The 26,966-nt window shown below is 33.6% G+C and overlaps 4 protein-coding genes across 6 annotated transcripts in view; 2 read left to right on the top strand and 2 right to left on the bottom strand.

Annotated features, from left to right (window-relative positions):
- The first annotated feature begins 132 nt into the window (after positions 1–132).
- On the top strand, positions 133–9,523 carry LOC117112551 (vacuolar protein sorting-associated protein 37B-like). 3 transcript variants are annotated; one of them, XM_033255633.1, is made up of 6 exons: positions 133–628; positions 2,108–2,476; positions 3,414–3,585; positions 6,556–6,615; positions 7,794–7,876; positions 8,401–9,523. In XM_033255633.1, the coding sequence occupies exons 2-6, from the start codon at positions 2,159–2,161 to the stop codon at positions 8,698–8,700; spliced, it is 933 nt and encodes a 310-aa protein (XP_033111524.1). In that variant the 5' UTR covers positions 133–628; positions 2,108–2,158; the 3' UTR covers positions 8,701–9,523. The 3 variants fall into 3 exon arrangements, with proteins under 3 accessions (XP_033111524.1, XP_033111523.1, XP_033111525.1); XM_033255632.1 differs by having other exon boundaries at positions 136–628; positions 2,118–2,476; XM_033255634.1 differs by lacking the exon at positions 6,556–6,615 and having other exon boundaries at positions 153–628; positions 2,118–2,476.
- Positions 9,524–10,648: 1,125 nt separating this feature from the next.
- Positions 10,649–15,135, bottom strand: LOC117112568 (dnaJ homolog subfamily C member 30, mitochondrial-like). The gene is made up of 2 exons (XM_033255667.1): positions 14,995–15,135; positions 10,649–13,588 (listed from the first exon to the last, which is right to left on the bottom strand). The coding sequence occupies exons 1-2, from the start codon at positions 15,121–15,123 to the stop codon at positions 12,929–12,931; spliced, it is 789 nt and encodes a 262-aa protein (XP_033111558.1). The 5' UTR covers positions 15,124–15,135; the 3' UTR covers positions 10,649–12,928.
- Positions 15,136–15,396: 261 nt separating this feature from the next.
- On the top strand, positions 15,397–24,465 carry LOC117112554 (probable 18S rRNA (guanine-N(7))-methyltransferase). Its single transcript, XM_033255636.1, has 10 exons — positions 15,397–15,563; positions 16,265–16,302; positions 17,633–17,728; positions 18,389–18,471; positions 19,511–19,607; positions 20,241–20,337; positions 21,173–21,309; positions 21,880–21,928; positions 22,458–22,603; positions 23,510–24,465. Exons 1-10 carry the CDS (start codon positions 15,405–15,407, stop codon positions 23,562–23,564), a joined length of 957 nt encoding a protein of 318 aa, XP_033111527.1. The 5' UTR covers positions 15,397–15,404; the 3' UTR covers positions 23,565–24,465.
- The window catches only part of LOC117112555 (GTP-binding nuclear protein Ran-like), a 9,441-nt gene continuing 6,939 nt past the window's right edge, over positions 24,465–26,966 (bottom strand). The window contains exon 7 of the mRNA XM_033255637.1: positions 24,465–25,603. Within this exon, the coding sequence (XP_033111528.1) occupies positions 25,559–25,603 (45 nt within the window). The 3' untranslated portion in view covers positions 24,465–25,558. The remainder of the gene's footprint in view (positions 25,604–26,966) is intronic.

Genomic DNA, 26,966 nt, shown 5'->3' with positions numbered 1-26,966 from the left:
TTTTTTCTTTAGTTGAATATCTGTCTCTGCTTATTCCGTTCATTTTTATGTGAATTTACATTTCATTTCAATACATTATCACATGAATTGTTGTACATCAACCATTCAACGTACGTATAATCATGGAGGATCCTATAAAAATAGGTCCATGGTAATGTAATAATACCGTATAGTTATTACCTGAAATACCTGTATCAGTGTATAGTTATTACCTGAATACCTGATAGTTATTACCTGGAATACACACAGCTGATATTTTTTTCCTTTTTTTTTTCTTGGGTGTGAATTTACATTTCATTTCAATACATTACCACATGGATTGCTGCATATTAACCCTTCAAAGTAAAATTATAACAGTAACACTTGTATAGTTATTACCCAAAAAATTATTTTCCCCTTTACTGTTAGTTTGATAGGATTATCCATTGTTTGTAAACCACCACTAATACATAATCGAGAGAGGGCGTTGTTTTATTTTATTATTGTTACCATTGTTAGTCATAATCATTACATTTTGTTTTTTCCTTGAGTCGCGGAACTGTTTCAATCGAAAGTATTGTATTAGGACTAGATATCAAATACTGATTGATATTATCAATTTATCAACTCGACATCTAGATAGAAACTGGTAAGTTCTATTGGAAAATATACATTCCATAAATAAGGCAAAACGACTGCATATCTCATATAAATAGGCCTAGGCCTCCAACATTTGACCACAGACCGTTGCCTTTTTTTTTACTGAGCTTAGCTGAGTGTGTGGTTGCATACAGTTTTTACAGATACAGGCCTAGGCCTATAGAATAAAAAAGTTAAAATTAATTTTCATCCGCACAATTTTGAAAACACGCGTAAGAATTTCGTTTTCATTATCCATTAGGCCATAGAATAGGCCTCATTCATTATTATTTTTAGGCAGTGGCCAGCAGTGTTGGAACAGTAGCAGGTCAAAAAATGGTTATGTGACCAAAAAAATAAAACGGCAGAAACCAAAACGGCAATTAAAACCAAAATGGAAATAAACCAAAACAGCAATGATATAAGTACCAAAACGCCAATGATAAGTATCCAAACGGCAATAAGCATAGACCAAACGGCCGCAGTTTCAAATTTTTCCAATCGTCGGTAGGCATCAAATATTGCCATGGGCTCTTTTTTCCTGCTTTTAACGTTTAATCGCGTTTTTTTTGTACACATCCATGACGATTTGTTTATAGATGCCTCATTTTGCCTGTATTTTAAAGTTTTATTTATTTGAATGTTTACTGCTTTTATATTGTGTTTCCCCCTTTTATTATTTAATTTTTTTAAATAATATTATTATTATTGTTTTTTCGTGTTTTTGACTTTTATGTAGTTTTAGCCTAATTTTTTTAGAATCTGTATTTTAATGTTTTTTGATATGTTTAAATTTTTACCATATTTAATCGTTGTACATATTCATGTTTATAATTGGTTTTAAGTAGGACCACATTGGAAATAAGTTCTACTTATTAAAGAGTTCCTTTCATACCTGTAGACCATCCTTGCATCATATTTTATTGTTGTATTTGCTTGTCTTGCCATGTGCGGATTTTATCTATTTTGTACAATATTTTGATGATTTGAAATAAACTGAACTGATGAATTACTGTATACCATAAATAAATATTGGATCAGAATGGTTTGTTAATCTTATTTGAGTTTCAATGTTTTTATATTATTCACGCAGTTTAAATATAACCATCAATTCGAGGTAAATACGAGTTAACCACCACCTTAAAGTTTCGGTTTATTGCCGTTTTGACTTATTGCCGTTTTGGTCCATTGCTGTTCTGGTAAAAAAGTGTTGCCATTTTAGTTTATTGCTCTTTTGGTCATTGCCATTTTGAGTTATTGCCCTTTTGATTAAAAAGCGTTGGAACCTGAAATTTGCCCATAGGGTGTTGGACAGGGTGTCTGAATCAGAATTCTTCAAAATCAAGGAAGCACCTAGAGCCTCAGTCATTTTCCCAGGATAATCCTGGTGTTCAGTGGAAGGAAATTTATGATGGTTTAAGATAATTCAAAATTTATGAGTGATAGTCCCTCTCATGATATAATTACTGTAATTTTTTTCTTTTTATTGAGCAATACAGTTTCATCTTTGAACAATAACTACCACATTTGGCTGACAATTATGAGTTATAATATGTCATATCAACCAGCATACTCCGTCCAGAGACCCCCGTATCCAGCCCAACCCCAACAATCTTATCAACAGCAGGCACAGCCTAGGTATCCGGCATACCCTTCTTACCCACAGTATACTCAACCTCCACAACCAAGTCGGCCGCCTCAGCGTGCACCAGCTCCGCCTCCTCCACAGCCTGCTCAAAGAACACCTCCAAAAGAGCCTAGCCAGTTTCCTCTCTTGGAAAAATTAACTACTGAAGAACTCCAAGCCCTGCTTGAAAATGAAGATAAAATTATTGACATGGTCAAGGATTTAGAATCTGTACGTTCAATTTTATTAATTTTTTTTGTATTTTATATGAATTTAATATCATTTCTATATCTAAGGTTTTTTTCATACATATTGTATTTTGCTTTAATGTTTAATAATGTTTTGATTTCATTTTTAAATTACCGGTATTATAATGTGTTGGAATATATCTTAAGAAAAAAAAAGTTATTTGCTCACAGGAATCTTAAATAAATGAATATATTTTCTTTTTATGTATAGTGTTTTATATATTACACACCCATTCAGAAAAATTGCTCAAGGCATCTTTTCCTGGTCATTGGCTTCAAATTTTATTTGACAAAAAAATTGTTGTATGCTCATATATATGATGTGATATTGCCTATAGGTATATAGAGTACAACACTTGTGTCGTCACAACACCAGTAGGTGCCCTTTGTTGTCAACCAGACGTTGGTTACCATTGGTAAAGCGGTCATTACGCCTGAATCATAATCTTAATGGTTTAGAATAGGCTTTCTGGAATAGGCATTTTAAAACCTGATAATTTACCATCAAAATGTACTAAAAACACAAAAGCTTGCATTATATTATGTTATCAAACACACATTTAATCATCAATTAAAATTTACAAAGAAAATTTAAGATACAACATCTAATAATTACATTAGAAATTGGGATCAATAATAGTTCGTCAGTGGAGACAGTGGATCCTGTTGACCGCATTTTGGGTCGCTGAAAGTATCACGTGGTATCGTGACATAACAACGTAGTACTCTATATGGTCATACTGTGATGTCATCATGGCCATATTTAGGCATGTCACATGGTTCGGTCAAATATAATTTGATAGTTTGGACAGCATTTGTCTCAGACTGGCGACCTCTTGACCCCAAAGCCTTTACTGCTGCCCACATGGATTTCATTTTTAATACAGTAGTAGTCATTGCGTAATAATACACTTATACAGGTTCAAAAAGAGAAGTTAAACAGAGAGATGTGTCTGGCAGAGAATCGTAGCCTAGCAGAATTCAATCTTTCAAGGGAACCTCGACTTATCGAAGGCAGGCAAAAGCTTGCAAGATCATACGAGAAGAATCAGAAAATTAGGGAAGCTTTTGAACAACACTCAGCAAACCTTGGTGAGTTGTGTGACACTTCTAAATAATATGTTATTCAATCAATCATCAGGCATACACAAATCCTCCAGTATTTTTCATCTTTTTCTGTCCAATATTAATAAGAAAGTGGTTATTCGCACGGTATACCGTGCGAATAAGCTCTTATGAGTCTTATTCGCACGGTAGACCTAGCCAATCAGCATTTGACGTTTCATGACGTCTAATCTAACCGTGCCAATTTTAATTCGACTACATTACATCTGTCTCTTATACACATAGATGTGTATAAGAGACAGGCTAGGACCTATTGCACTTCAGTTAGGGTTATCGAGTCATGGAGTTATAACTCCATGATCGAATCGACTGTCTGTGCTGTGCCCAACTCATACGGTATGCCGTGAAATAATTATCATACAGTATATCTATCCAACATTCTACCGTGCGAATAAATTTGTTTTGACAATTCGCACGGTACCGTGTGAACTAGCTCTTATCAGTCTTATTCGCACGGTAGACCTAGCCAATCAGCATTTAAGGTTTCATGACGTAACGGCTGTCATACCGTACGAATAAGTTCTTATTCCTAGTTCGCACGGTACCGTGCGAATAACCTCTTCCTATTAATAATATTTATCGGGGGCGGATCCAGAGATGTCCAAAAGTGGGGCCGAAAGGGGGCCTAAAGTTGGGCCGATCTCTAGGGAGTCCGGCATGCCCCCCCAAAATTTTTGTGTTCTAGAAGCCCGATAATTAAATTTGAGGCGTTCTGGGCTTATATATTTTTTTCCTTTTCTTTCTTTTTTTTCATTTTTTGTCGTTTTTTTTCATTTTTTTTTAAATGCCAATCTACTATAGATTCTATCCAACCAAATTGAATAAAACATATGAAACAAATATGTTGTCAGCCTAGGTTTAATTGAAAATCATATGGCAAGTACTGTACAAATGTGGCTATTGAATATGTAATGCATAGACCTTGAGAAGGGCTGGATCAAAAGATCTAAACAGAGAAAGAATGCATTGATAATAAGGAAGTCTGAAGAGCCTTAAAGATTTTCTCTAACAAAAAGAAATTTATGTTAAGGCAGGACAACAGTAACATTACATAATTTTAAAAAGGGGGTACCAATTTCGAATAGGCCTAAATGTAATATAATTAAACAAATATTCATTTTGAGTATAATGCTGTTACAAAATATTGTAACATTTAGTAGGTTCTATTTTTATGCCATTTTGTTTTTTTTTCTGATACAACATGAAAGACGGCAGTGGCAAAACCTGGGGATACCTCTTTGCCCCCCTCCCTAAATCCGCCCCTGCCTTATATTTAGGACCATGTACAATATTTAGCTTAGCAATGTAGCAATGTAAGAGAACAGTCCACACTTTATGTCTGAATGTAGCTTATACTCAAGGAAGACCAATTTTTAAAAAATTAAAAATGGTCATTGTTTTTGCTGTTATATTTTTGGCAGGCATTTAGAAAATTGTTCTTTTTTATGTATATTTGTTGAAATCATTTTAGCTCACAATAACAATAATAATTACATAATTATAAAAGAAAAAGCTATTGGAACTAATCCAGCATGTATAGCATGTTTTTGAGATTGTTTTTATTTAGACTGTGACAATAACATGCACTGCAGTTAATTTTTGCCACATTGATTTTTTTTGACTGCAGTTTACAATACAAAGAAACAAGAATAAAAACATTTGAACTTTAACACACGGTTTTACAAGAAGCAGACAAATCCAAATTAAAAAATTACTTTCACCCAAAGTATTGCTTGGCTCTTGTTACATTTGTATTGTCAGTTTGACAAAATACAGCATAATATTGCAATGTCAAATTTATTTTTTTCTATTTATTTTTATGTAAAATGTCATGAGGTCGGACCATTTTGCGTCTCACCATGTTTTTCTGTCTTTTTTGATGGAGGAACACTAAACTTCATATAGCTTAAAGGGTAACAATTAGAGGTAGTAAAATTATACATATTTGGAAAGCCCACATAATAAGGAATCCATTGAAGCATTTTTTTTACTGATGTGTATGAAACAAGTACACAGAAGAAAAACACATTTTCAGACACTTCTATGAAATGCAGACAAATCAGAATTCAAGAAATATTTTTGTATCGCCCAAAATAGTGCTTGATTCTTGTTGTTGGGATGGTTTTTGTGGGAGTGGGAGCCTTTATTTATTCTTTTTTTTCATGCTCTATAATATAGTCAGTATTGGTCGCTACTGTCCTGAATTGGGGACGAGGATTTTACCTGTGTCACAAAAATATGCTGGCCAACCATTGCTTGTCGATCGTTTCAAATTGCGGGCGAAATATGCAGTGATGTTTTGTTTTTCTGCTCAGTCTTTGGATTTCAAAATAGTTTTTTGGTTACAATAGGAAGGAGCATCACCAGATGTTTCTTTTCTTTTAAGTGCATTTAGACTTCGGTGTAATGCGCTATATTTAATTCGACTACATTACATTGCCCCTTGATCTGCCTTTGGTAGTGGTAATCAAACATTAGACGTGGACTGCCACAAAAGCTAATAATTAATTATTAACTGAATGATGCCAGCTAATCTCTTTTGAAGTAGCAATCCTGAATAACATTGGCCTAACATAATATTTTGTTTATTTTTGTTATGCAAATTTACTAAAGAAGATTGTTTTTATGTTAAAATAATTATAGCATGGTATTATAAAAATGCATTAAAAAAATTTTAAAAAACACATACTGTACTTTTATTAACATTCACTAAAATTATTTTAAGTACAAACTGGCCATTTTAATCTTTACATTGATAAATGCACATACAGTACTGTATTTTGAAACATTTTGGCCCCTGCCCATGCATTATAACTTTGATGAAACAAATTCAGTTGCTATTACATGATAGCAAGCTGCATCTTGATTCTGATTGGCTTCTGATTAATGAAATGCATTTAAGTTTTTAAACCCCAAAACATGCATTTATAACCACAGCCCAGAAGCAGAAGGAGATGATAAGTAATTCACATCAGCTTCCAGTCAAAAACTCAACAAGTAAGAAACAGATAATCCAGCTTCATGTCTAATAAATTAATTAAACTCCTACTAATTCCATGTGTTTAAGGTATAATATTATTCATTCAGTTTTACTTATAACTTGATAAAATTAATGTAGTGTCTATCAATTTCTTATTTTTTTAATTTTTAAATATATTTTTAAGTATACAATATATTTATATATATGCGACTTTCATAATCCATTGTAATATAACAACAGTTGTTGGTGGACACGAAAATTAGTTTAAACATTCCCAACATTCAACCTCCTTTGTTACTGGATAAGGTTTTCTATTACAGTAAATTGCACAAGCCAATACATTTAATGTCACAACATCATTTTCTTGGGACCTAATGGACAACGACATGATGAAGTGTCTTGCTTAGTGGTGGCACTGGGGAGGGAGGAGGTTCAGGCTTGGACATCCTGTCGTCCGACCAAAAATATTAATCTGCCTATCAAAAACGTTATTTTGATTGCTAATGTTGTGGTCTAAAGCACAGGTTTTGCCATACTCTTACTAGCAATTTAAACACTCCCCATGAACCCTACCAGGATTTTCTATTCCGGGAACCTGATCAACGCCCCTTGGTTAGGACCCTGCTGTTGGACATGTCATACCCCTCGTCGGCAAATTTCTGGAGCCACCACTGGTCTTGCCCAAGAACTTAAGAAGACGCGCCAAGTGATCATTGTGAGATTTGAACCACTGACCTCAAGGTCGAGAACCTGAACCACAACTGCTACTACAGCATTTATAAGCACACACGAACATGTGAAAAAAGCACTGAATAATAAACATTGATAAATGAATGTGGTTTTGTGCATATTTTATACAGATGAATAGAGTAGTTATAAAAATGAACAGAAAACAGTAGAGTACTTGGTATGCTATGCCTTATTTCAGTGGCTGTGTAAAAGTAAATAATTTTCTGCTGTTATTTGCTTGTGAAGAAGTATATTAAAGAATTAGCGGTTTGGCACTTGTATTCCAAAACCATGATTATAGGTTCAATCTCGCAATTAATGGTAACTTCCGTCCTTAAACCTTGTGAATGGGTGTTTTTTACAGGACATCAGTAAGACACGTTCATTTTTTTATCAGATTTATGAAATTACTCCATGTTGGATGTGAACATATAATATTTACTTTGTATTTGTGTTTTAATCGTAGCTATTCTGTCCAGCAAGCATTCCCTCGATTCAGTTTTAGCCCTGCTACAAGCAGCAACATCACAAACTGAAGATGATGCTGAGGTAAGACCTTCAATTATCATGGTAAAGATTTGATAGAATTGTGCTTATATATAGTAGTAGCTTATACATCAGTGATGAACTTTATATAATGATCATCATAGTCGGCATTATCATCATTCATTATCATAAATCATCATCATCAACAAAATTGTCATTTTAATTATATCACTATCCTAGTTAAAAAGCTTTTCAACAACATCATACTTGTTAACTTTATTATTATTATCATTGTTATAATTATTACCGCCATCTTCACCAACACCACCATCATCGTTGTTCTTCATCACCATAGTACTTCTATCCTTATCACCAACAGAACTGTTGCTTGCTTGCACTATTATTGATCACTTGAAATGTTGCTTGTTACAGCTAGTAATGTTCTCCATCTGCTGTGTATACAGTGAAAGTCTGCAAAATGGATTTGTTTTTACATATAACCAAAAACTTGTTTGCAAAATTGTGTATGTGTGAAAAGGGTTTTAGTGTTTAGATTTTACACAAATTATTCTTCTTTCTTTTTTAAGGTTATAGCAGATGAGTTTTTAGATGGAAAAAAGAATGTCGATGATTTTATTGAGGAATTCAAAGCAAAAAGAATAGTGTACAACCTGAAAAAAACCAAATCAGAAGAACTTGCAAAACTTATGCGAAAACAGCAACAGACTGTCCCTTCAAGTTTCAGCCACCAACCTTCCATCCCCCCTCATCAGGCACCATATTCATCACACCAAGGCTATCCAGGGCAGTCCCATATGAGTGCATACAACAGTAGCCAGTACATGCCCCAACAACCAATGCCTACTATTGGAGCATATCCAAGATAAATATATTTTGTGGAAAACGTGAAATACAGGATTACGACTCTAAGATTGGCAAGGTTATCTAAATGTATCGCTCACTAAACAGGATTTATGTATCAAGGAAGAGCTTGGGGGGTGTAAGTTACCTTTAAAAAAGTGTCCCTTTCCCTTCCCACTGAGCAAAAAAATAATAAAGTTACAAATCATTTCATATCATCTCATTCCCAGAGCTAGCACCCATTGTTTTCCCATCAGCTCCTATGTTAAAACCCATAGATATGCTACTGCTAAGCATAATTTATTGTTAAGAATACTTAGTTCAAAGATATGCATGGCGGAAGTAATAATAATATATTAATGCTTGCTGTACACCATGTAGATAGTTCTGAGAAGAACTGTTGTTGTTGGTTGAGAATATCTCAACATTTTGATTGATTTGCTTTAATCATCTTCAGGAGTGTAATATCTGCAGAAATTCCAAAAACAGTGAAATACTTGTATGTTTTGGGTAGTGAGACTTGCTGCTCATTGGTTGAAAGTAAACAGTAGTTGAGACTACATATGATAAGGCTAATATAAAAGCCAAAATTCACAGACTGTGCAAAGAGGGTGGGGCATGGCTGTAATACTATAAGTAGTAAACTAGACAACACAAGACAGAAATGCACACTTGCCTCAAAACATCTCCCAAATGGCAGAGTATGCAGGAGAGCACTACCTATAAGGGCACATAGAAAAAAGTTATTAGATTATCACTTTTTTTTTTTAAATTGATGAGGGAAGGCAGTTTTTTTTAAATTTTTTTTTTAATCGGAACAATAGATTATTTCGCTTTTGTTTTTATCGATGAGGGAGGGACTGTTTATATTTGGTGTGTAATAGTAAATATTGTGTAAAAACTGGTTTAATTTTATAGTTTTTTAAAGAAAATGTATTTGAAGTCACAAAATTACATTGTTATTTTTATGTTGTTGAAATAATTGATGCGTCAAAAAAAAATTTTTTTTTTTATTCCCGCATCAATATTTTCCGAATTTTTGATGTGGGCGGGAGTGATAATCTAATAAATTTTTCTATTTGCCCTAATGACTTGAACGATGTCACATCATACTGGTATTGTGTGCATTAAGCATAGCAAATTTTCGTTTCGAACGAAAAGCAAAGGTAGTTTGAATTTAGGTACGAATGTCCTCTTATAGTATTTATATTACAACTAAGCTATATGGTCACAGGCTTTATAGAACAGTCTTTTTAAAAGAAGCTCTAAGCTTGAGTTACATTATTTCTATGGTGAATACATTTTAACTGAACCTGTTTGTGTGTGTACGACTTGTTGCAATACTGGATGCACAATGTGCTTCTTTTATAAAATATTTCACATGCTGTATTTTCTAATCAGTTTAATATTACTCTACAGTAATCTACTCTACATTTACTAATGGTGTAAATTTTTTTTTGCAGGTATTTCTGTAGATTTTATTTAAATGTTTTGTAATTATTATATCTTGGCTCTACAGTATGTACAGATACTTTAAATTGATAAAGGTTGCAGTTATTAGACATCAAATGTACAGGATTATCAAGAAATCATTATTGGATTTACAGACGTCTCTCTGGACCACTTTCAAAACTTTTTGAGCGACGTCTGACCACGCCCACTTTTCTCCCGGCCTCGGCACCACCGAGCTTTTTTCAACATTTTTTTTTTTTTTTTTGTGGAACAATTGATAATTAAAGTAGTAAAAACAGGAGATTTTTGCTTGCTTGCAGGAATCCGTCCTTTTTTTTATCTCTAAATTTCCGAGAGAATTTATACTATTATTTAGTTCTCATAGTTTTCATTTCTGCTGCAGTGGTTTGTTTGTTTTATATAACAAGTTCCTCTTCAACCCCACTTTCCCTTGCATGCTATTTCCCAGTATTAACTTACAAACAATATTGATACATTTATATATTACATAATACTTGGAAGTATAAGACACTCATGTTCTTTATTGGAATTGCACTATTGAATGAACAATCAGGTCAAATAAACGTATTCTTAAAATTATTATTTGTCTTTAGAATAGAAAAGAATTTTACTCTTTGCTATATTTTAAAAATAAAAATTCATCACTTTTTCTTAGACTTTTTTCACACTGCCACTATTTTGCAAATACTGTACTGTACTGTAGTAACATCTAGTAACAAATTGTAACCAGGTTTGTGTAGTGCGAAAGCAAATTCATATAAAACTTTCCGAAATATCGCAGGGGACCCCTTTGATATCTCAGAAAAAAAACAGGCCTCGTCGAGGCCTGTTTATTTTTCTGAGGTGTCCAAAGTTATTCATTGGCCATGCATTCATACTGCCAACAGAAAACAAAATAATGTTGTGCACTCAAAGACTACCCTAGATATCTAAGCCTACTGCTATTCTCCCGAGGTTTTTCATGGTTTGGATTACTGTGTGTGTGGAACAAAGAAAATATCTTAAGATATCAAGGTTGTTACAACTTGTTACTAATTGTTCAAAGTTGAAAGATACTCTGTTAGTGTGAAAAAGGTATAATCACTACTAATATTTTAACTATTTACATTACATAGAAATCATAACATTATAGTTTAAATTTTAAACCATATTCTAATATCTCAAATATTTTCAGGGCACAATCATGGCAAATATACAAACTATTATGTTAATTATTATGTACTTAGCCTAAGAGGTAGTTGCATTATGATTACTGTCATCTCTTGTATTTAATTAAAATATGTAATATATCTATCAAGGAAGACTAGAGCAGTGTATATAGATAATGAATTAAATCAGTGGACTATGTACTTATTGTTGCCTGTCTGTTGATTTTGTAAGAAAGCTGTTGCTTAATGACATCAATATACCTACTAAGTAGACTATCCATAATAACAGTGTAGTGAACGGTAGAAGCATGGCATAGGGGCAGTGGCGGTTCCAGAAATTTGTCACCTTGGAGTCCTAATCAAGGGACTGCCTAGAACCTCAGCCAAAATTGTGCTTTAGACCAGAGTATTAGGGACTTGTAGCAAAGAATGATGAGGGTCCATGCTTGTCCTACATGAGAAATTTCCTGTGTCGTAATGCTTTTAGGCTTTCAGTAGAAAAATCAAGGGTTCAACCTACCAAGTGAACAGCTTGAGGCTTTCAAAGCCTTAGGACTATAACACTAAACTACAGTATTAATAATTGCTGGGCTAAATGAATTTGAAATGGTGATGGAGAAGATGACAGAATACAACATCAGATTATGACAGCATGATCAGGAAGTACCATCACAAAATCATTTGCTATAATATTCCTGGACTACAGGAAATTGCTGACAGGGCTTCAAAATATTGTAGGCCATCTAGGACCTCTTGTAGCATTCTGGGGTAAAACCCCACATGAGGGACAGGGAGAAACTATTCGACTACAATTTAAAAAATAGCATTCACAATAACTTTGGATCGGTAAATAATTATTTTGTCTCAGACGACAGTGGTTCATGATGGTCCGACAGGAAAAATTTCCCCAGAACTCAACTGGTGCCACCTGTCGACATCAATATTAAAATGACTGATCAAACTATAATCTAAATCATTCCTCTATTTTTTATGTCGTTAAGACTACATGTAATTCAGAACTCCTGCACATACAGAGACACTTTTAGAAAATTTAATAAAATATGCAGTGTCTGAGACCACTTTAGGGAATACTGTAGTATATTACAAGTAAATGCTACTTCTCCTCAGGTGTTGCTGGAACATGGAAGTAAAATGAAGTGGAAGTACTGTAGTCCCAATCATCAAGAGAAGGATTCACTGCTTTACTTAAATAAAACCATGTTAATTGTTTTACTATAACTCATAAATATTAAACAGCAATCTGTTCATCTACATTAGCCCTTTCGACTTGTGAATGTAAATAATTACAGTTTGCATACGGTTTTTCATGGAATTGTACAGTAGGCAAGTGGTGCGAAGTCTATTTTGGGTAGTACTTTTTCCCTCATGTACGAGTAATTTGGCACGCACAGGGTTACTGTAGAAGTGCACTCCTTACCATGTGGAATTAACCAATGAAATGTTATTATTAACTAATGAGGTATATATAACGCAACCCCTACTATGCCCAATAAATTTTTGTAAATTTGAAAGCCATAATTACAGTATGTATTAAGTGTTAGCCTAGATAACCACTTTATTCATTAAACCTTTAGGCTGCCCTGATAATTATTTAAAAAATTAACAACTGACACTACTTTATAAACAGAAATCCGAGTATAATTGAAGTGAAAGCAAGGGATGTCATAAAAGCAACATATCTTTTGTTCAATTGTTGCACATTTTCATATTCTTTTTGAAGGTTTCCTCTTCTCTTTCTCTCTTCTTGTTCTCGTTGCAATGCTTCTCCATAATGTGCCCGGAAATACTCATCAAAATCGTACATCCTTTCACCTTGTTCATTATACACTTCAGACCGCACATTTCGTTTTTTCTTCTCCTGTTTTTCCTTCTCCAAGGGAGGCTTACTCCTTACACCATGTGTAAGATCACGTGGACTGTAAATACCGTTATCATATCTTTTTCGTAATGTAACATTTGAAAGTACACTATATGCTTCACTTATTTCAGAGAATTTGCCAGCCACAGCTGGGTTTCCCCGATTGCGATCAGGATGATATATTTTGCTGAGTCTGTAGTATGCAGTTTTGATTTGGGCCTGGGTCACTTTAGGGGTTACTCCAAGGGTGTCATAGTAACTAGTTCTCGATTTAACCTTTGCTCTGCTTACAAACGTTTGGTGAGGAGTGGTAAATGGAAAATGCTGGATATAAGATTTCTTGTGTAAAATTTTGTGTTTACTGATTCCTTTGTTATGAATAATCGCTAAAACACTCAGTGAAACTGGAAATCTCTGAAATGAAAGCAAAGTTAGTGTAATGTATTTGAAAACAACAGAAAATAAATTCTTATAATTTAATTGTGATCATATAAATTATTTGGCGTACTACTAAAGGGAAGCAGGTCAACTCGGCCACAAGTCAACTCGGCCACAGTCAACTCGCCACAAGTCAACTCGGCCACAGTCAACTCGGCCACAAGTCAACTCGGCCACAAATCAACTCGGCCACAAGTCAACTCGGCCACAAGTTTATTTATAATTAAAATGAAATATAAATATTACAGTTGTGTTTGAAACCCGTCCAATGACGTGAATCACCAGTGACATGTCGGTCCTTTTCAAATATTTACTTTAATAATACTAATTAGTCATAATAACGATAATAAAGGTGATAACAACAATATTAATAGTAATATTTATTTTAACTACTAATAGTAATAATATGGTAATAATAACGATATTTAATTTAATAATCTATTTTAATAATACTAATTAGTGATAATAACATTGAAGGTGATAATAGCAATAATAACAGCAATAATAAATTAAAGATAACGTTTATTTTTATAATAATAGTAATACTAATTAGTAATAATAATAATAATGATGATACTTATAATACTAGGCCTACTTAGTAATAATAGGGTAATAATATCAATAAAGGTGACAACAACAACAACAATAAATAATAATAATAATAATAATAATATAAGAAAAATACCAATAAAACACCAATAACAATATTTTTAAAATTACTATTATTAAAATAATAAAATACTAAGACTAGTATATAATAATAATATGAATAAAAAAAATCGAGAATTTTTTATTATATGGTAACAATAATACGGTAATATCAGCAAAAATTAAATATTAAAACTAACGGTAATAAAATAAAAACAACAATAACAATAACACACACTAATAACAGCAATAATAATAATTGTGGCCCACTTGATTTGTGGCCGAGTTGACTGCAGCCAAACTTTTTGTGGCCGAGTTGATTTGTGGCCGAGTTGACTTGTGGCCGAGTTGGATCGAATTCTACTAAAGAAGTAGGCCGCCTAGTAGTATAGGCCTATATAACCTCCTCGGCATAATTAACATTTTATATTCTAAAATAAATTTGTAGATATTAAATCATAAGCCTTGATGCCCAAAGCATTTCCTATTAGTGTAATATCAAATGAAAACAATAAGATTTTAGTAAAGATCACTTCCTTATTAAAAAATATATTTCTTTCGCTGAGGGTGGCCGTGTGGCTGTACACTGATTAGGCCTAGGCCTAGGTAGGCCTTCCTATTGTACAGGGGGCTCGGAAGGAAAGGATTAGGAGACCTAGGCCTAGCCTAAGGTCTAATAAAATGTCTAAAATATGAAATGAAAATGAAATAAGATGACATGGCACGTAACTTACATTAACAAAACATGAAACATAATTCTTGACAGGAAGAAAATAAGGTACACCTATACTTAAATGAATTAAACGGTCAACCTTACTCAACCTTTGGAGCACCGGTTGACCCGATCCAAAGGCGACAGCCATTTTGATGGCTAACTGATCTGAGGCCTATTCAATTACTGCTGAGGTTGGCCTAGACCTAGGCCTAGATTACACTCTACAATATGTAGATATTTTGGGAGAAAATATCTTTATACAAAATTGAAAACCATTTATGATAAAAAAAATTTGTAAAATTAATTTAAACAAGGTTACGTACACTACAAATATATTAGATTTTTATGAGTTTCAATTTATGTAAACTCCCTACTCAATAAATTGACGTTTCTAAAGTAAGCGAACTTTGACATTCTTTAAGGATACACATGTCAGTGTTGATGTTGTTAAAATTTGTTCCGAGATTTCTACCATGTTTCTGTAGGATAAAACAGTTTGATTTTGTTAAAGGGCACGTTAATAAATTGTACTTCCATATAACTATGGCTTCAGGTAGACGGCCAGAGCACAGAGCTCCCCCAGAAATGGTGAGTAATCGTCGAAATATGTAGGCCTGGCTTGCACTGTAGAGGCTAGGAGTTACGTTATAGGTCTCGTGCAGCAGCTTCTGCTGAAGAAGGACCTGGTCCTCGTCTAGGCTAGTTAGCAACAAATCATCACACACATATACACACAGGTCTAGTTAGTAGTACAGTAGTGGGTAGTAGTAGTAGGCTAAAAACGCTAGGCCTAGGCTAGGCCCAGGAATCCAATGCTACGATGCTTTTCATTATGTTAATAATAAAGTTAGGTGATTTACTGTGTAGTAGTAGACAGATAATAATTATTATTTTTATTATTAGCTGGCCTAATTAATTATTAAAATACTAGGCCTAATAGGCATACAGTACAGTCATTATATCGTTTATTGAATTTTTATAGTTTATATATTTATTTGTATTTACTACTTCATCGTCATCCATGGACATAAGATTAGAGAAGACATACGTGACTTCACTTTAATTTGATATATGATACTAATACTGTTTATATTTAAAATTCTGGTTCAGCAGATATTCTCTTTTAAAATTGATGCATTGATTAAATATATGCTGTCAAAAAGGTGGGTCAAGTCATAAAATATGAGGTCAACGCATGTTTGATTTATTTTTTAGATTGAGAGAATATAGATAAAAAGGATATGATATGCTTTTTTATTTTTACTGTATTGTATGCTTTTATTCAACAGTTTTATAATGAAGAAGAAGCAAAGAAGTACACCTCCAAGTCAGTAAAGTTTCTTGGAAATCTATACATTACAATCATTGTCACTATTATTAATTACGGTGTAGCCATGTCCATCATTTACTATCATCCTTATGTTAAGATATATTTAAAATGTAAAGAGTGAGATTTATGTATGACAGTTTTGGTGGCTATTATTAGCTACCATTATCAAATAGTGAAGTGTAGAAATCTACTAAATTTATAGTCTAAATGTAAACAAATCCTTAGCTAGTAGACTACTGTTGATGAAATTCTTCCAAATCGCCCCTTTTTTTACGAATGATAGTTTTTAAATTTTAAATCAGGCTTTCAAGTACACTTGTCAAGTACAATACAGGATGGAACTGCTATGCTCGAAAAGGCTCATTATGGAGCTTTGGAAATTTAGTTGTTATTCCTCATGGAAAATAAATCTTTGTAGTTTACAGGATTTTAATGATGCATCCTGGTATATGAAAGGAATAATCTCACCCACCAAGCTAGATCTTCATTCCATAATGATGATCACCAAAAGCTATTTTTAAAAATTAAAATACTATTTACTATTAAAATAGCTAGCTAATATATAGATAAATAGATAAATTCAATTAAAAATAAAATACATCATAGCCAGGCAGCAATTGTAATGGCATGGATTTTGATGGTATTTACAATAGTTTTAAATATATAAAACCAGGGGCAGATCCAGAATTTTTTAAACCAGAGGGTACCAATTTCATATATGCCTAGGCCTAGATGTAGCACAATTATACATATAAATATGTATCCAGTAATGGTATAATTCAAGTTCAGTATTATACTATATGTTGTAACATGGTATTTATATACCAATTTGTGTTTTTTTCTGTTAAACAAATACAGCAGTGGAAAAACCGTGCCCTCTGTGCGCCCTTCTAAATTTACCTCTGAAAACATATAAACATACAAAAAAGAACAAAAGACCTTTGAAGTGGTTTATTTTAGGCATATATTGTAAATATTAAAAATAAAAGATATATAAAATGTATTTGCATCAAAACTACTTATAAAAATATGCTTTGAACAATGCATTCAAACAGGTAATTATTATTTACATGAAAATTACAATTCAAGATTAGAGTAAAAAATAATATATTCATTTTCATGTAATTATCTAAATTATTATGTGAATATTAAAGCAAGGGACACATTTCTTCCATCCTGTGGTAGAGTTGAATTTTGGTGGCAATTACTGTATATACCGTAATTAGTTTCATGTAATTATGTAAATTGTAAGTTATTGTCTATTATTCCATCACGACAATAACAATTACTACCGTAATTAGTTGTTATTGATTATATTTATTTTCAGCACAAGGATGATTGAAATTCAGATGACTATGTCTTCGCGCGCTATCGAACTTCTTGCGTTGCCTCAAGACACTGCTAGTTACGTTTTGGATGTTGGGTATGTTCAATCATTAGTTTGCTTTAGAGTAGATGATTTTTGTTTTTGTTATCTGTTGCTTTTAATCTATATTATCATTTTAGTTTACTGTCATCATTTGAATGTTTGTTATCGTACCTGACCATTATGATGTACCATAATCAAATTTGATAATATTTGGCCTTATTTGGTGATTGGTAAAGTAAAATCGTTCAATGTGCAACCTGCTTTACTTCCTGGGAGTTTATCTTTCAAACACTTAAGCTGTTGTTCCTGTGTGCAATATGGGCCCATATGCATGTTAAATAAGTACAGTACACACTTCGAGAAATAATATGGGAGTGTCTCCCAGTGTACGGTCCAATCACCACCAAAAGGACCCACCACTGGAAATAAGTCGTCTACAAACTTTTGTAGGTTATCCTTGGTGTTTTACACAGAATAAATCCAACATTACTACTTGCTTGCTTGCAGTTGCAGCTTTTCTGCTGTGAAGTCTGATTATTATGCATTGCCTGCTCTGCCATGTTCCAACATGCTGATTGGTTGTGAGCTGATTTCTTTAGGTTTTCCATGATCATCAACATGATTATCATCATCACTATTATAATCACAATAATCATAATCGTTTTTGTTTCTTTCTGTTTGTGACTAAAACTAAATTTTTATAACTGTTTACAGATGCGGCTCAGGATTGTCTGGTGAGAGTCTAACTGAGGAAGGTCATCATTGGGTCGGGCTTGATATCAGCAAGGCAATGCTTGGTGAGTACTTAGGTCAGAGGATGAGTCCATCCTATATAGGATAATTTTAAAACAAATCATTCACTAATCTCTATGATAAGCATTTTCTCTGGCCTGTAGAAGTCCTTGCAGTGATACCAATACAATAAGGGGTGTCAAGCCTCTAGCAAGTTGTAAGAGTCTACCAGAAATCAGCATCATTTTCTATACTCCCACAAGGAAGCAAAAAGCTCCAGGAAGCTAACCCATTTCTCACCCATCTCTCACAAATTCAGAATGTTTACATAGATTTACTACTGTAGTAGTCGTCGTAGCAAATGAATATTCATAAAGCATGGTAATTAAAATAGTCGATTTCTCAGACGCTTTCGTAATATTATGTTGACCCCCGGGGAGCTCACTTGCATACCAACCAAAAAAGGGGGGTGCCGCAGCCACTTTTACTGAAAATTCTTATGGACTTGAACTACCATTTACCAAAATCGCACTGTGCTCTAAAAGACAACAGGAAAAAGGCCACTCAATAGTGACAGAGAGTGCACAGTAGTTACTGGTTCCCAAGGGCAAAAAGTGTTCCGTCAGGTCGCGATCTCGTGGTTGTACCAAAGGTAGGCTTAGCAAGGGGCTTACCGGCTTAACACCCAGTCTAGCTTAAAATACCTGCTAAAATCGTGAGGAAAATCGTGGCACTTTGACACAGGATAGGCCAGGGACTTTAACTACCAATTTCACCCTGGTTATTTCCCACACTTGTGCTACAAATTCAATCAAGTATACCACATAAATGCTGCAACTTCCCACATATTTCCCACAGTGGTTCTACTAAGTCCTCAAAAATATATACCCCATAAATGCGGCACCTCCCCGTATAGAGTGAGCCCCCCAGGGTGTTGACCCAGACGTGTTTGTGCCGTCCTGAATAATTTGGAGATCACGCCTAGTTAATTGTCCTTCTGAAGGTAGCTGGCCATGCATGTCACGTACAGTTCATTAAACTAGATGTCTCATGAGAAACTTTTGTCCCCTGATTTTATAGTTTTCTTTTCTTTTTTTTTTTAAGATGTAGCTCTTGAACGTGAATGTGAAGGTGATATGATCCACAGTGACATAGGTCAAGGATTATTTTTTAGGCCTGGTACATTTGATGGTGTTATAAGGTAAGATATATAAATTGTTCAGGTAAACTGTAATATGTCTTTAACATCTTTTTATTTAGGATGCTTCTTAGTATCATGCTGTATGTTATTCCGTTTTTCTTTTATTTTATTTGGTTTTACATATTACATATTTTTTTAAATATTCAGTTGTATATAACAACTGATTCCAGGTTTGAGAAATTTTACGTCATAACTAGATCTTTATGTAGGATGAACTTGTATGCTATGAAATAAATATGTATGGAAAGCAGGTATCACAGAGGCCTGTAACACTCCCAAAATATTTAGTGTGGCATATCTTCACTGCATATAAGTTGTATAGATTTTAGCAAGATTTGAATTAATCGTTGGTAATTTTATTTGACAAACACATGTGACATGCCTAAATACGGTTATGATGACATCGCATCATGACCATATATGGGCACATCATGACTATATATGGGCATACAACAATTTGTTGTCAAAGAAAATTTGATAGTCGGGAAAGAGCTTTTGGAAGACTCGTGTCCTTTCTTCTACTGTTTTATTTTTAATTATAATTAATTTATGTGAATTGGATTTTATATTTCTTAAATTTGAATTTGAATGAATTATTCTAAGTTGAAATCTAATGATTTTATTATTGCACAGTATATCTGCACTTCAATGGTTGTGCAATGCAGACAAGAAGTCACACAATCCACCCAAGAGGTTATACAAATTCTTCTCAACTCTGTATGCTTCAATGGTACGTGTTATTAGGGGTTCAGGAATTCAAGATAGTGGAGGCCTGGGGGGAGGGGGGTGGACTTTACGAATGGAGAGGGCAAACTGAGATACAAAATTTTATGGCTATAGCACCAAGTGGAGTTGAATAGCTTGGTGGTTAAGATGCTTGCCTTCCAATCCCAGGGTCCTGGGTTCAATTCCTGCCAGTTGCAGGATTTTTTCTCACGACATAAACAACTCCACTCCCTAAATTATTCTAAATCTCATATTGAGATTTAGTTTGTGTAAAGCATCGTGTGTGTATGTTTGTCTTGTGTAAGGGATTGTCACCTGCAAGTAGGACAGTGATATATGTTCGCTATTGGCAATCCTTGGCACATGTGTTGTGTGCCTAAAGAAAGAATAATAATAATAATAATAATAATAATAACCTCTAGATGGCTGGAAATGGATATCTGAGACTAAGATTTAAATGCAATTTCCTTTTTTCCTGTTCATTTTTAATTATAATAAATCTAATTTTTAAATTTATGACTGGCTGCCCCTCCCCCCACCACTTTCCTTAAATCTGCCTGATATATTACATGCCATATACTATCTTATATTATCATTTACCGATTACCATTTATTGATTACCTTATTTTAACCCAAAATCATTAATAATTTTATCAACAAATTTCATATGTATGAAGCATTAGACCATCAGTAATAAATAATAAATAATATTTTTTCAGTGCTACAATCTTGATGTAGCGGTGCTATATATAGTACTATGTATTTATTATTACTGAATAAATTGTTACTACTAATCATAATTATGTTAATTTATTATAAGATTTATCATCATTTTTCAGAGGCGTGGCAGTAGAGCTGTTTTCCAATTCTACCCAGAGAATTCAGATCAACTTGAGTTGATCACGTCGCAAGCAATGAAAGCTGGTTTTACAGGCGGCCTAGTTGTTGACTATCCAAACAGTACAAGAGCAAAAAAGTTAGTCACAACAATTAGAAAGTTCATTCCCCCCCCCCCCAACAATGAATCAAGTTTTCTCCCAGGGAAGTTGCAGTGGCAGATTTTGTGGGGGGGGGGACATTCATTCCAGGCCTCACTAAATTTTTCAAAATTATAAAAAAATAAAATTATATTCAAATTTAAGTCTCAGACTGCCTTTTCCATCCATCTAAGGTGCCATAATCATAAATTTTCTTACCTCAGCCCAAATTATGGTGAGGTGGTCTAGACCCTTCGTCTGAAATTCCTTTCCTGGGCCCACTCCTGTTCAGGACCCTGTTTGGTAGCTCTTTTCTCATTTTTTTCATTCACATATTATAAAATACACATCAATTGTTCTTAGGCTCAATTACATAATAAAACATAATATAACAAAAAAAAGTAAAAATGTTAATACTGTAGTAGACAGTGATGTTTTCAGCGGGGTTACTGGTGGGATGGGTTGGGGTTCAAACTCTTGGTTACTTTAAATTTTAAAAATTCAGTATTTAGGCAAATTTTTAGGATTATTATTTCATTAATACAGTACTTACGTATTTCTAATTGCAGAATGTTCTTGTGTTTATTTACTGGTGGTGCTAATACACAACTTCCACAGGTAAAAATTAATGTCATTCATCCAATTAAAGTGTAAAAAAGTAAACATGCTTAAAAAATTGGGATTTTATATGCAATGAAAATGAGCAGGGAATCAGAGAGAAGACCATATATGTAACATGCTCATTGCAATGTGTCACACGTATATGACATTTGTTTGTTAAGTAATGTAAAAGATTAAAACTATTCCGATTCGTTTGTATAAGGACCTTTATATATAGTAAGGTTGTGGTGTAAGCTGATAGAAGATTTACTGAAGTGAATGTCCATAAATGTGCCCTCAATGGAGTAAACCTTTATTAATGTTACCATTATTTTTCATAAGATATTATTAGATTAAGTAGGCCTACAGTGTTATGGTTGGAGTGTCGTAATTAAATTTAAAGAAGGTATCATGGACTACACCACATACTATTTTATTGTGTAACTCCTCTGTAAGGGTTACATCAGAATATTACCATAATGTGTTTTCCTATTTATTACAATAAAAAATAAGAAACATATAATACTGTACTGTATATTTTCTGTAGGGTTTGGGAACTGAAGAAACAACACAATCAGAAGTAAAGTATAGCGATTCTAGGAATAGGTGGAAGAAAATGAAAGGAAAGTCAGCAAAGAAAAGCAAGGATTGGATTCAAGAGAAAAAGGAAAGGAGACGAAGACAAGGAAAAGTGTATGTTATTCTAATTTTTACGGTGCAGTGGTTGGCCTCTGGAAGTGTACATAAAAACTGTTTATTTTGCAGCACCGTATTGTAAACCACATTATTCAATTTGTTCAATGAACTAGATACTTAAATAAAGCAAAGCAATTTGAATCAACATACTGTATTCATAAATTACAGTACTGCATTTGTAACAATGGCGCAACATCCCAGGATTCTCATGAGTTCATATATTACAAAATCCAAAGGGGCCCCTGAGCAGCGTTTGATTTCCAGCATTTTTTGTCTGTAGCAAATATGGCTATACAGTTTTTGTGTTGTGTAGCAATTCCAAAATAGCATTTTTTACTGAGGTGATAATGATACTTTTCAATAAGAAAATCAGTGATGCATCTTTATTTTTCAACACTGAAATTTGAGGTAATATTGTAAACACAGGAAAGAAGCCGAACTCATATTCAAATCAGATGCATGAACAACGATGTAAGCCTACATGGAGCATTGTATGTGTGCACTTCATGTAAACACAAGCATATTGCGCTATTTTTGGCCCAAAACATTGGATAACTTAAATTTGACTGTTTTTAAGACAATTTTCGGGTCTTCTTTGTGCACCATGCAATACTGGGTAAATCGAACGCTGCCCTTGAGTGTTTGAAAATAAAAGTTGATTCTATGGTATATTGTTATAATACTGACATGGCCATTAATGCAGCCTTTTCAGCCGTAATACTAAGAAGGTACCAGACCCGTAATTTTATTTACCCCAAATAACAATAGTAATTCAGTTTACTATTAACAAATTGAAGGTTGTTTTCATACACTAAAGTATACCCACCATGAATTTTGTATGCAATTTAATTAGACTAATATCTAAAATATTGTGAATTGCTTTTCCCACTTCTTTATTTGCAGAGATGTACGTCCTGATTCCAAATACACAGGAAGGAGAAGAGCTGGCAAATTCTGAATAGACTGTAAAATACTGTACCATCAAACACTCTTGATCAAGTGATCATCAACGCTTTCGAAGAACTTGGCATTATTATGTTTGAAAATAATAAATGATGTAGAAAGTTATATTGCACAGTACGGTACATAAAGTATCAAAATATCGAAGACAGTAGTGGTACAATATTTTATTTTTGCTTCGAACAGCAAGTATGCTTCATGTGAGGATGCACAGTTTGGGCCTACAGTCTTTCAGGTATTTACGTACATGATTCATCCAAAATACTGCAGATATATTTTTTACAGTAGTGTCCTGGGAGTCTAGATACTGTAGTAAATTTGTATGTATGTTTTAAAAAGGACTACCTGTACTTGACATTTGATCATCCTTTTTACAACAGTGGGAAACTGGGACAACCTTTAATACTGCATTTGAATGAAATAAAAAAAAATTTGAGTAATATATTTTAGCCATGTGGCCAGCATACATGGTAAGAGCAGCTTTTTAGCTGTACGAGTATTATGGTTACCATTTTATAATTACATCACCTTATAGTGTTTTAGTTTTTAGTTTATTTCTATAAATTGTTTTTAAAATAGTGGAAAGCAAAAATTTACTCATTTATGTTGTGGTAACTGGTAACACAAAAGTAATAGTCATCATACAAATCTCAAAATATTCATGGTGGACATAAAATTAAATTATTGTTGCATGTTCACCTAAAATACTGTTTTAAAGTAGTCGGGTAAATAAGGACATGAATTGACCATCTGTCTTGTTTTTTGGCGATTTATAGTTTGGGAAGTACGTATCTAGACCTTGCCCATCATCAGTACTGATGCTATCCTGAAAATAATTTTGCACATATTCCACTATAATTGGCTAACCAGCATCAATAAAAGACTTTAGACTGCTTCAACCTGATGCTTTGCATTCATTTATTTGATAAATGTTATTGTGAAACAATTACAAGTACAGTACAAAGTTGAACTACAGTATTTACCTTCTTTCTCCATCCAAGAGACGTTACCAAGCAGGATTGAAATATTGAATGACAATATAAATGCCGTAATCTACAACTAAACTACTGTTTGTGGTCTTAAAGATGCTATGTTCTCTTGTTCTTGTATTGGGTTATACCGTAAAAACATCTACAATATTAATGGATTTAAACACAACTGGTAGATCATTCAGTGAATATTCTCTCCTGAAATCAATGCACTCTACTATATGACACACGGGTACAAATTAAGTTTATTGAAAAGAAATGGCCAGTTATTTTACCACTATTCCGTACAAGTAAGGTATATGGGGCATTATTAGCTACAGTACCACATTTGTATGTTTATTATATTTTAATTTTGATGATTTCTAGTATACAACAGCATGCAATCATTTCAGCCATTTCCTATTAAAGGATCGTAAGGAAACTTATTACAAATTTACAAGTACGGTATACTTAAATCACACCCCTAAACATCATCACCACCTCACAAAATAACATAGCTCCTGTGAATTTAGATACAATTTCTCTTTTCTGATATAAATACAAAAACACTTCTACAAAATATTCCCTTTAGTCTCTACACAGACTTAATTTTAAATTGAAATTATTACAGTATTCTTCTTGAATGCTTTGTCAGATAAGCAGTATAAAAAAAAATAGCTTTCACTGTAGCTGGCTCTGGTTACTACCCGTACAAAGAGTCAGCTACGAAAAGTAGACAAGCTTCAAAGCATAAATAAATACAATAGGCACCCACTGATGCTAATCGACCCACACCCAGATGCATCATCACCTACCAAAAGAACATAATATTAACCAACTACCAGAGTTTGAAAAAAGTAATATACATACCGTAATTAAAAAAAATAAAGTGTTAAGAATTATTTGGTAGAAACTTGTTTTTAAATTTATATATTGTTAATTGTCGAAATATAGTTGTCGATTTATCATTGATTATCCAATAGGAGCAACACCCTTGAGATGACGAATACAACGAGCTTGCTTCTCATAATTCATCGTCATCCTCCGGTAACGCTGTTTGTGTTGCAGCCTGCAGGACACGAAAAAATTCAGGATGAAAAAAAAATTGAACTGTGCAGAAATACATTTAAAAAACTTATAATGGTCTTTGGTTTTTTTTTTTCTGGTTAGACTAAGTTAGTTGTGTGTAACCTGATGCCCTATATACCATACTACAGCAGTTACACTAGTAGCCAAATATTCTCACTAAGAAAGGCTCAAAGTAGTTATAGGGTCATTCCGGCTCAAATCAACCACCAAGCCCATGTGACCCACCCTTGAATTTTCCTGAAAAAAATTGTAAAAATACCTTGATATGTCACAAGAAAGAATCCAAGGTACCTAAATTTCAAAAGGTCATAACTTAAAAACCGCTAGGAAATTGAAGCTAAAATTTTGGATTCTTTCTTTTGACATAAAGGTATTTTTACAATTTTTTAAAGGAAAATACAAGATGGGTCACATGGGAACGTTAACATTTCTGGCTGATTTGAGCCGGAATGACCCTATACAGAGATTACAGATAAAAGAAAAACTCAATTGGTCAAAATTTAATTAGTGTAGTCAACCTCGCATTATCTGCATTGCAATCATTAAAAAGAATACAGTAGAACCTCGTTTTTACGTACCCCAGTTATACAAACCCTCGGTTTTATGTACACCTCATATCGACGATGACGTCATCAAAAACCCCGAAAATATTCAAAACAAACTGCCCTTTTCAGAGCAACCACAAGTGAAATGACTGTAACAATAAACTATAACAATAAACAAACCATAATGCAACGTATTTTCATTAAACAGCAACGTTGATTGAGTCTAATACCGAGTTGTTATAATCTAAAACCACGTGAACTGAGTGAGATGAACAACTACCGATGGTGCTCAAAATAATTGCTTTCCTCCTTAGCTTCGTGTGGCAAACCATGGAAACAATTGTCTGGTCGAATTTTCTACACGAAACTGAGTAGGCATAGTTCCGTACACGAACGCTAATTGGTTGGCTCGCCCAGTGCAGTGCACATAGTTGCTGTTTCACGTACACGAACGCTAATTGGTTGGCTCACCCAGTGCAGCGCACATGGGTTTAGTTTGTCTCAACAGGCCCAGACAACACCACAGCTCTGTTGTTTAAAATACGCATGAAGGGGAATTCCCAAGTTACTGTATACCTTTGTCGTATAGGTAATCTTACAATATTTTCATGTTTAGTTAAATAAAAGATATAAAGTGATGAATTGATACACTAGACACACGGTTTTATTTGAACACTTAATTATGACATCGTAAAGTGATGAATAAAAACACTAAACACATGGTTTTATTCGTAGGCCTAGAGGCTTGGTCTAGCCTAGCTAGGTAACATCGTTCGTTCATACATACGTATATTGAGC

This window comes from Anneissia japonica, unplaced genomic scaffold, assembly GCF_011630105.1.
Source record: "Anneissia japonica isolate Jap-2015-1 unplaced genomic scaffold, ASM1163010v1 scaffold287715_len1027211_cov185, whole genome shotgun sequence".
Classification (NCBI taxonomy): domain Eukaryota; kingdom Metazoa; phylum Echinodermata; class Crinoidea; order Comatulida; family Comatulidae; genus Anneissia; species Anneissia japonica.
The sequence above is the reverse complement of the archived record's forward strand: the minus strand, read 5'-3'. Positions and strand labels throughout refer to the sequence as shown.

Coding starts and splice junctions, on each gene's coding strand:
- LOC117112568 (XM_033255667.1), bottom strand. CDS start 15,123: ATGGCTGTCGCCTTTGGATCGGGTCAACCGGTGCTCCAAAGGTTGAGT. Junction 13,589..14,994: donor ATGTTTCATGTTTTGTTAAT/GTAAGTTACGTG, acceptor CTTTCATTTCAG/AGATTTCCAGTTTCACTGAG.
- LOC117112554 (XM_033255636.1), top strand. CDS start 15,405: ATGTCAGTGTTGATGTTGTTAAAATTTGTTCCGAGATTTCTACCATGT. Junction 15,564..16,264: donor ACAGAGCTCCCCCAGAAATG/GTGAGTAATCGT, acceptor TTTATTCAACAG/TTTTATAATGAAGAAGAAGC. Junction 21,310..21,879: donor AACAGTACAAGAGCAAAAAA/GTTAGTCACAAC, acceptor TTCTAATTGCAG/AATGTTCTTGTGTTTATTTA.
- LOC117112551 (XM_033255633.1), top strand. CDS start 2,159: ATGAGTTATAATATGTCATATCAACCAGCATACTCCGTCCAGAGACCC. Junction 6,616..7,793: donor TCCAGTCAAAAACTCAACAA/GTAAGAAACAGA, acceptor TTTTAATCGTAG/CTATTCTGTCCAGCAAGCAT. Junction 7,877..8,400: donor AAACTGAAGATGATGCTGAG/GTAAGACCTTCA, acceptor TTCTTTTTTAAG/GTTATAGCAGATGAGTTTTT.